Raw genomic sequence first — 10083 nt, 5'->3', positions numbered from 1 at the left:
CAAACTGTTGAAGCTCTTCTTGCATAGCTTGAATCCATTCAGGTTCCATGAAGGCTTGTTCAACTTTCTTGGGTTCTGATATTGAGACGAATGCGAAGTGCCCACAGAAATTTGCTAGCTGAGTTGCCCTTGAACGAGTGAGTGGACCAGGTGCATTGATGCTATCAATTATTCTTTCAATCTGCACTTCATTGGCAACGCAAGGATGTGCAGGGCGAAGACTTTGCTCTTGCTGTTCACTGTCGTTGTTGGAAGGAATGTCTTCAGGCTGAGCAATGTCTTCATGTTGATCAGGTGCTGAAATGATAAGTTCTTCTTCAGGATGAGCTTCAGAAGGTATAATCTCTCCAGTTCCCATTAGCTTGATTGATTCACTGGATGAAACTTCATCTAGCACACTTGGCAGCTGCTCTCTTTGTGATCCGTTGGTCTCATCAAACCGCACATCCACTGTTTCAACCACTTTGTAATGAAAGAGATTGAAGACTCTGTAGGAGTGTGAATCCTTTTCATATCCAAGCATAAAACCCTCATGTGCTTTTGGTGCAAATTTTGAGGTGTGATGTGGGTCCTTGATCCAGCACCTTGCGCCAAATACTCTGAAGTAACTGATATTTGGCTTTTTGCCAGTAAGGAGCTCATAAGATGTCTTGTTCAGTAGTTTGTGAAGATAAACACGATTGATTGTATGACATGCAGTATCAATGGCTTCGGGCCAGAATTTTCTAGGAGTCTTGTATTCATCTAGCATCGTTTTGGCCATCTCAATTAGTGTTCTGTTCTTGCGTTCGACGACGCCATTCTGTTGTGGCGTGTACGGGGCTGAGAATTCATGTGTGATGCCCAAGGTATCAAGATATGTATCAAGGCCAGTGTTCTTGAATTCAGTGCCATTGTCACTTCTGATGTGCTTTATCTTGGCGCCAAAATTGTTCATAGCACGATTGGCGAAGCGTCTGAAGACATCCTGCACTTCAGTCTTGTAAAGGATTATGTGCACCCAAGTATATCTAGAATAATCATCAACAATAACGAAGCCATAGAGGCAAGCAGTAGTAGTTAGAGTTGAGTAATGAGTGGGACCGAAAAGATCCATGTGGAGCAGTTCAAAGGGTTGAGTAGTAGTCATGATTGTCTTCGAGGGATGTTTGGCCCTCCTCATTTTCCCTGCTTCACAGGCACCGCATAAATGGTCTTTCTTGAACTTGACGCCCTCGATGCCTATGACATGCTTCTTCTTCGCGAGGGTGTGGAGGTTCCTCATGCCAGCATGTCCAAGCCTCCGATGCCATAGCCAGCATTCTGAAGCCTTTGCTAGAAGACATACTGCAAGCTGTGGCCCTGCTGAGAAATCTACCACATACAGTATATAGTTTGCATCAAAGGATTTATCAATGATAATGGGGTTAGCACAAGTGAAGCCAGTTAGATTGGATGGATCTGCTGAAGGTTCCTTTGCAGCAACCCACATGGTTTTGGGGTACTGCTCAGGTTTTCAGTAAGAGCCATCTGCATTCATTTTCCTTATGAACCCAACACCCTCTTTCCTAGGGTTTCGGTTCAGAATCTGCTTTTTGAGGACATCACATAGTGTCTGATGCCCTTGAAGACTTTTGTACATCCCTGTTTCAAGCAGTGTCTTCAACCTAGCATTCTCATCAGCAATAGCGGAGGTATTCTCAATAGAGGGGTTAGTTATCGCATCAACAGTTGAAGATATTGCAACAGCAGTAGCAGTAGAACATTCAGCAACAGAAGTAGCATTATCATGCTCAATGCATTTAAGACATGGTGGTTCAAATCCTTCCTGAGCGGGACTGATCTGTTTGGCACGAAGTGACTCGTTTTCCGTTTGAAGATCTTCATGAACCACTCTCAATTTCTCAAGATCTTGCTTCCTTTGAAGATAATCATAGGAAAGCTTTTCATGAGTTGTTGAGAGAGTTTCATGACGATTTTCAAGTTCCTAATATTTAACATGAAGATTTTGTATGTCTTCAATTAAGGATTCAGATCGAGTCATTTCAGCACCCAACAGATCATCGCTTTTGTCTAACAGTTTTTGAATATGTTCCATAGCTTTCTATTGTTTAGTTGCAATTTTAGCAAGTGTTTTGTAGCTAGGTTTTGAAACACAATCAGAGTCATCGTCACTAGATGTTTGATAGTGAGTAGTGCGTGTGTTTACCTTGGCACCGCGTGCCATGAAGCAGTAGGTAGAAACGGAGCAGTCCTTGTCATTTGCATCGGTGTCGGTGATGAAGTCATTGTCTTCAGTGTTGAAGATGGACTTGGCAACGTATGCTGTAGCCAGACTTGCGACGCCTGAGTCGGATTCCTCTTCAGACTCCACCTCCGCCTCCTCAGAAGCAGACTCCTCCTCTGAATCCATTTCCTTGCCAACAAACGCACGTGCCTTGCCAGATGAGCTCTTCTTGTGTGATGAAGACTTTGAGGAAGACTTGGAAGAAGACTTTGAGTATTTCTTCTTCTTCTTCTTGTCGTCAGAGTCATATTCCTTGCTCTTCTTCTTCTTTTTGTTCTCATTGTCCCACTATGGACACTCAGAGATGAAGTGGCCAAGTTTCTTGCACTTGTGACATGTTTTCTTCTTGTAGTCATGAGCAGGAACTTCATCATTCCTTGAACTTGATCGGGAAGACTTTCTGAAACCTTTCTTCTTCATGAATTTTTGAAACTTCTTGACAAGCATAGCAAGTTCCCTGCCAATGTCTTCAGGATCATCAGAACTGCTATCAGATTCTTCTTCAGATGAGGAGACAGCTTTTGCCTTCAAGGCACGAGTTCGCCCATAATTTGGACCGTAGATGTCTCTTTTCTCCGAAAGCTGAAACTCATGTGTATTGAGCCTCTCAAGTATGTCAGACGGATCGAGTGTCTTGAAATCAGGACGTTCTTGGATCATTAGGGCCAGGATGTCAAACGAACTATCAAGTGATCTCAGCAGCGTCTTGACGACTTCGTGTTTGGTAATCTCAGTGGCACCAAGGGCTTGAAGCTCATTTGTGATGTCAGTGAGCCGGTCAAATGTGTGCTGGACATTCTCATTGTCATTTCACTTGAAGCGGTTGAAGAGATTGCGAAGGACACTGATTCTTTGATCTCTCTGGGTTGAGATGCCTTCATTGACCTTGGAGAGCCAGTCCCAGACCAGCTTGGATGTCTTCAAAGCACTCACACGGTCATATTGTCCTTTGGTCAGATGACCACAGATGATGTTCTTGGCAGTAGAGTCCAGTTGAACGAATTTCTTGACATCAGCAGCAGTGACACCTTCTCCAGCCTTGGGAACGCCGTTCTCGACGACATACCATAGGTCGACGTCAATGGCTTCAAGATGCATACGCATCTTATTCTTCCAGTAGGGATATTCAGTTCCATCGAAGACGGGGCACGCAGCGGAGACTTTAATTATCCCTGCAGTCGACATAGCTAAAACTCCAGGTGGTTAAACCGAATCACATAGAACAAGGGAGCACCTTGCTTTGATACCAATTGAAAGTGCGTTATATCGACTAGAGGGGGGGTGAATAGGCGATTTTTATGGAAGTCTTCAAAACGTGGAAGTTATGAAGACAAACAGTAGAGATATGCCTATTACTATGCAGCGGAAGTTAGACTACACTAGGCAAGCCATGGTCAAGTATCAACAGAGTGAAAGCACAGTGACAAATAGCTATAGTGTAATAAGGATCAGGTAGGAAGATACTACTCCCTCCGTTCGGATTTAGATGTCACAACGTTTTTTTTGCGAAAACCCCCTCCATCTATTTCCGACCGAACCCACGGTCCTCGACCTCACTCTCTTCTCCGGCTGGCCGCCGCGGTCCGTTCGGTGCTCTTCTCCGGCTCGCCGCCGCGCTGCCGCCGCGCTCTCCCCCCTCCACTCCCCTCCCCACCTTCTATCGCATCGCCGCGCTCTCCTCCCCCACCTTCGGTGGCCTCGCCATGCTCCTCTCCTCCTTCCCGCGGCGACGGATTGGGTTCAAGCTTCGACCTTAGAGTTCAAGTCGGCGACGGATTCCGTCGATGCGAGGCCTTCACCGCCGCCAAGCTCCTGGCGCCGGTGGCCGCGAGCTTCAGGGGAGACCCCATCCTCTCTCCCTCCCAGATCCACCACGCACACCTCGCCTCGCTCACGCCTGCTCCGCTCCGTGCCCCCGACGCTCCGTGCCCTCGCGCCTGCGCCTGCTCCGCTCCGTGCCCCCGACACCCCTGCTCTGCTCCGCCATGGAGGATGCGCTCCGCCATGGAGGATGCTGCTCCACCCCGCCATGGAGGATGCTGCTCCACCCCTGCGCCGCTCCGTGCCCCCGACGCTATGGAGGACGCCGCTCCACCCCTGCTCCAGCCTCAAGGTACTCCACCCCTGCTCAAGCCTGAAGGAACAACCATGGAGCTGCTTGTGAATGTTGCGCTGCTGTTCATCTCTGAATGTTGGGCTCCATATCTGAATATTGAGTGCTCCTGCATATTCTGAATTACTAGTGCATCCAGGAATCATTTAAGTTATGAACCATTGCATATTCTGAATTTTGGCAACTCATCATCTGAAACAATACATACATTCTGTTTTCTTTCTTGACATTACATAGCATCCCTTCCTTTAATACCAAGGCCATCAAATACCAACTGAACAGTCACTGCCCAGTTTTTGATGATCAAAAACCAGTCCTCAACCTGCAAGTTTGTTTCATAAACTGGGCAGTGGCTGATGCATTTGGAAGTTTTGACCTATAAATAGACCCCATTTTCATTTGGAACCAGCATTCTTCATAGACATAGCATTCTTGTTACATGAAGACCATCAAATGCCAAATGAACTGTCAATTTTATATCATCGATGATTAATTAAAAACTAGTCCTGAACCTGCAAGTTTGTTTTTTAATTCCCTAAATAATCTCTTCCAACTTGCAAGTTTTGACACATACAGTACTCCAAATTTAGGAGTACATCTCAAGTAAGCAAGGAGGGAGCATCTCAAGATTCAGTGTAACAAAGATTAGATTCTACAGTACATCAATATAACAAAGATTAGATTAACTATAATTTTAAAAACACTTTGCTGAATCTACTCAGGAGTATATGCACCATGTAATCCACTAATCATCTGACTACCCTTGCTTAATTCCCCAATCGAGTCCTGAGCATCTCAAATGGGGATAATGCTGGTGATTTGGGTGACAACATGGGGAGTACCTTCAGAATACACAATATAACCAACAGTAGAGAATAGATGAATCGATTGTCAGTTGATTGTAGCACTAGCTGACCCCAAGTAAAGAAGAGCTACTCTTTTCCTGCTGCTTGGAGGCTGCTGGTGCTCTTTTATTGCTACTTGAAGGCTCCTGGTTCTCTTTTCCTGCTGCTTGGAGGCTACTGGTACTCGAAGGGTGTTTCTGCCGCTTGAAGGAGGTGGCTGCTCTTTTCCTGCTGCTCGTGCTCTTTTCCTGCTGCTTGAAGGTTGTTGCTGCTCTTTTCCTGCTTCTTGGAGACTGCTGGTACTCGAAGGGTGTTTCTGCTGCTTGAAGGCTCCAGGTTCTCTTTTCCTACTGCTTGGAGGCTGCTGGTACTCGAAGGGTGTTTCTGCTTCTTCAAGGCTGCTGCGGCTCTTTTCTTGCTGCTCTTTTCCTGCTGCTTCTGCTCTTTTTCTGCTGCTAAGATTGCTTCTGCCTCTTTTATAAAGGCTATGGTCTGTTCAACTAGCTCACGGTCGATAGATAGAGCTATAGGAAGTCGTCCTTCTGCCTGCCAGCGTTCCTTGTTCATGTGAGGGATCGAGTAGTTTATCGCTCCCTTGTTTCTCATTACTTCTCGGATGCATGACTGCAGCGTCACGAAGCTTCTAGCTAGCTTATCAACCAGGTAGTTTCGATATTCCTCCTCCACACCTTCTATCAGTTCCCTAATGCTTTGAGGTGCTCTGCTATCAGTGTGGGACTGGAGAGACCTGAATATGCAGAGATCAAGAATTTTCATGTCGGGACTGTTTGGAGGCTGTTGAAGCAACTTAATATCCAAATCAGTATGTTCTATGACTTGTCGGAAAACCGGGTCATCGGGAAGAATATGTGGCGTGGCATTATCTTGTTGGATATAGATTGTCCGTCCTTCATCTTCGTCCGGCCAGCGCTCTTGGATCGCAGGAATAAGTTTCTCACACATGTAATACCTCATTACATCTCGTGTGACTTTCAATGATTTGAGCTCGAGCGTCCCTTTATCTCTGTTTTCACTGGTTCTTTGAGCAGGAGACTCTGTGACAAAAGCCCAAATGCCGAGCTTTCCATCAAAAGTGACCTCACCGCCTTTGCCGTATCTTGGTTTAGCCACGGCTGCGAGAAACATCACCTTGGCGATGCTATCCTTATGATGCAAGGTGCGCAAGGGGTCGGGTTCTTCGGGAAGCAAATAGTAGTTGTTCACCTCCCCAGTCATGTTGAACCACTTTTCGTCCATGTAGGCTATGTTGTCTAATTCCCGTGTCGCAGACCAATAATCTTCACACATAGCCAAGCACCATTTCAATCTCTTTACAATGTTGGACAGGTTTAAGTGGGGCCTCAACTTATTACTGTGACGCCTCAAATGACCCCACTCGAACCTTGAGTGTAAGGTCGTGCAGCTTACACCCAATGCCTTTGACAGACCTCGCAATGTTCTCCTTCTGTTCAATGGGATTGTCACCACCCTCGACAGATCCAAATCTTTCCGCTTGCGGCCAACTCTACCTGGCTTTTGATTTGAGACACCAACTTTCTCCCCTTTTTCAATCTGTTTAAGAGCTCTTTCCCATATTCTCTCAACGGTTCTTATGGTTGTATCGAGTAGGCTAGCAATGACCTGCTTGTCTTTTTTCAGAACTTGTCCATTTTGGGTGTTCATCACCATGAGTGCAAAAAAAATACCATATCTCTCCTCATTTGTGAGTTCCTCATGAATTGGTTTCTGTACAGCACTTGCTTCCTCATGAATTGCTTCCTCTACACCACTTGCTTCTTCATGAATTGGTTCCTCTACACCACTTGCTTCTTCCCCTGTCAAATAAGGAGCAAAAGATAAGTCATGTAGCTATTGCAAATAATAGGAGTAGATCATGAAAATGAAATGCAAATGCAAAAGTTTTGGAGGTAGTACTGTACATGTTGCTTCATTATTGATTGGTTCCTCATTGTTGTATTGTTGTTGACTGTTCTGTTCTTCCTGTTGATCTGCAGGTTCTGAGGCATCATCTTGTGGAGGACTCATGTTAAGATCAATCCCAAACATCATTGCGGCGGTGGAGCACTTGCTCAGGTAACTGTTCATGTTCCAATAAGAAAGAACATTCTGGTCAAGTTAAATCAGCTAAATCAAAGAGGCACCTGAAAATAGTTCTCTCCACAAGAATTGTTTGCTAGACTAATGGTTATTGCTTCATTGGTTATTTGCTTCATTGGTTATTGCAGAACAAGTAGGTAGTGATGGGCTGCTTGCTTGAGCCTACACCATGCTGTCTTTTGTTCAGACTTGAGAGTAAACAAAGAGCAGTTGTTAAAAGCTTTGTTTCTTTTACAATTCCTAGATAAGTGGAACAGTGGAATGACATTTGGCATTCAGGACATATCTGCATCATTGGAAGCAAAATGTTCCACCGAATAAAACTGTTCCTAGCAAATCAAGAGCATCGATCAGGAGCATCAAATGTTCCACTTATTTTGCATTCAGAACATATCTGCATCATTGGAAGCAAAATGCTAGGAATTGTAGTGGACTAGGAACAGTGGCACCAAATGTTCCACTTATTTTGCATTCACAGCATATCTGCATCTACTCCCAAATTCTATACTGAACAAAACTATTCTGTACTGAATAAAATTGTTCTGTACTGAATAATTTCTGGAAGTGCATGTGAATACCAGCAGCAGCAACTACTCCAGCATTCAGTATTGAGCTTCATTGGGTATTCAATGTAACTGTGTTACCAGCAACACTCAGTATTCAAGTTTTGTTTAATCCAGTTTTGCTTTACAATCAAACAGGGAGAGGAATACCAGCAGCAATTAAGTTCTCTTTAATTCAATATTCAGTACAGAACATCAAGTACTCCAGAACCAAACTACTTTCAGTATTCATGATCTTTCAAGCAGCAATTAAGCAATCTAGTTTTGCTTCTACTCTTTCAAGTATTCAGTATTCATGATCTTTAATTCAGTATTCAGCTTTACAATCAAGTTCTCTTTAATTCAGCAGCAGCAACAACAGAGGCGGGGGCGGGGAATACCAGCAGCAACAGAGGCGAGGGCGGGCGCGACCGGAGGAGGGCCAGCACGGAGAGGAAGACCCTGGGCTTGCAGGAGAGGTTGAGCAGGGCCAACGCGGCGATGAAGACCCTGGGCCAGAGCAGCGACGAAGACCCAGCGCCGCGACGGCGTCCAAAATTGTCCGCGGCGACGGCGGCCAAGGCGGACCAAATCGAGGACCTAGTCGTCGATTTACTGCTTCTTGGCATGATTCAGAGGGAGGTGACGAAGAGGAAGAACTTTAGGAGCAATCCCGCTGCTCAGGTAGGCGAGGGCACACCCATGGCGGCTACGCAGCTGGGCGGCGGCGCAAGGCGCCTCCGTGAAGGTCCTGCGCGTCTCCTCCGCGACGACGCAGGTCGTCTCCTGCACAGGCGGCTGGGTCCTGCGACGCGCGGAGACTCTCTCTGGGTGCTCAGGAGAACGGGGGAGGAAGACGGGGGATGGTGGCCGGAGCCGGCGACGCGCGAGCGACGGTGGAGAAGTGAGGAAGGAGACGGGGGCGTTTTTCAAATGATTCAAAAGTATAAGGACATGTTTGCAAAATGCATAATGTACAGCAGCCGCGACATCTAAATCCGAACGGAGGGAGTACGAAGCCAAACAGATCATACACTCACGTTGTGAAGACAAAAGATAGAACAGACACGCAATGACTTCACAATGAGTGATCAGTAAGTAAAAGGAAGTGAAGATGAAACCACTGACTCGTTGAAGACAATGATGTGCTGGACCAGTTCCAGTTGCTGTGACAACTGTACGTCTGGTTGGAGCGGCTAGGTATTTAAACCTTAGGACACACAGTCCCGGACACCCAGTCCTGAACACGCAGCTCAGGACACCAAGTCCTCACCGTATTCTCCTTGAGCTAAGGTCACATAGTCCTCGCCCAATCACTCTGGTAAGTCTTCAAGGTAGACTCCCAAACCTTCACAGACTTCGTTCACTGGCAATCCACAATGTCTCTTGGATGCTCTGAACGCAATGCCTAACCGTCTGGAGGATGCACAGTCCTCAAGTGTAATAAGTCTTCAGATCACACAGACAAGAAGACTTAAGTGATGCCCAATTCTCTCTGGCTCTGGTGGTTAGGGCTTTATCCTCGCAAGGAATTCTCTCTCTCAAAGGCTTCGAGGTGGGTTGCTCTCAAACGACAAAAGCCGTACTCTCAATCTGAGCAGCCAACCGTTTATGGTTGTAGGGGGTGGGCTATTTATAGCCACTTGGCAACCCGACCTGATTTGTTCGAAATGACCCTGGTGTTGGAAATATGCCCTAGAGGCAATAATAAAAGTATTATTATATTTCATTGTTCATGATAATTGTCTTTTATTCATGCTATAACTGTAGTATCCGGAAATCGTAATACACGTGTGAATACTTAGACCACACTATGTCCCTGGTAAGCCTCTAGTTGACCAGCTCGTTGTGATCAACAGATAGTCATGGTTTCCTGACTATGGACATTGGATGTCGTTGATAACGGGATCACATCATTAGGAGAATGATGTGATGGACAAGACCCAATCCTAAGCATAGCATAAAAGATCGTGTAGTTCGTTTTGCTAGAGCTTTGCAAGTGTCAAGTATCTCTTCCTTCAACCATGAAATCGTGTAACTCCCGGATACCGTAAGAGTGCCTTGGGTGTATCAAACGTCACAACGTAACTGGGTGACTATAAAGGTGCATTACAGGTATCTCCGAAAGTAGCTGTTGGGTTGACACGGATCGAGACTGGGATTTGTCACTCCGTATGACGGAGAGGTATCTCTGGGCCC

At 45.9% G+C, this 10083-nt stretch overlaps 1 protein-coding gene across 1 annotated transcript; it reads left to right on the top strand.

Moving 5' to 3' along the window:
• The first annotated feature begins 4008 nt into the window (after nt 1-4008).
• Nucleotides 4009-8893, top strand: LOC119317990. Its single transcript, XM_037592494.1, has 3 exons — nt 4009-4379; nt 7240-7318; nt 8252-8893. The coding sequence occupies exons 1-3, from the start codon at nt 4259-4261 to the stop codon at nt 8547-8549; spliced, it is 498 nt and encodes a 165-aa protein (XP_037448391.1). The 5' UTR covers nt 4009-4258; the 3' UTR covers nt 8550-8893.
• Nucleotides 8894-10083: the final 1190 nt, after the last annotated feature.

This window comes from Triticum dicoccoides, chromosome 6A (genome assembly GCF_002162155.2).
Source record: "Triticum dicoccoides isolate Atlit2015 ecotype Zavitan chromosome 6A, WEW_v2.0, whole genome shotgun sequence".
NCBI lineage: Eukaryota > Viridiplantae > Streptophyta > Magnoliopsida > Poales > Poaceae > Triticum > Triticum dicoccoides.
The sequence above is the reverse complement of the archived record's forward strand: the minus strand, read 5'-3'. Positions and strand labels throughout refer to the sequence as shown.

Bases quoted from the DNA above. Each gene is read 5' to 3' on its own strand.
- LOC119317990 (XM_037592494.1), top strand. From the start codon at position 4,259: ATGCGCTCCGCCATGGAGGATGCTGCTCCACCCCGCCATGGAGGATGC. The intron at 4,380-7,239 runs GTACTCCACCCC...GTTGATCTGCAG, and splicing joins ACCCCTGCTCCAGCCTCAAG to GTTCTGAGGCATCATCTTGT. The intron at 7,319-8,251 runs GTAACTGTTCAT...TCTTTAATTCAG, and splicing joins GCGGTGGAGCACTTGCTCAG to CAGCAGCAACAACAGAGGCG.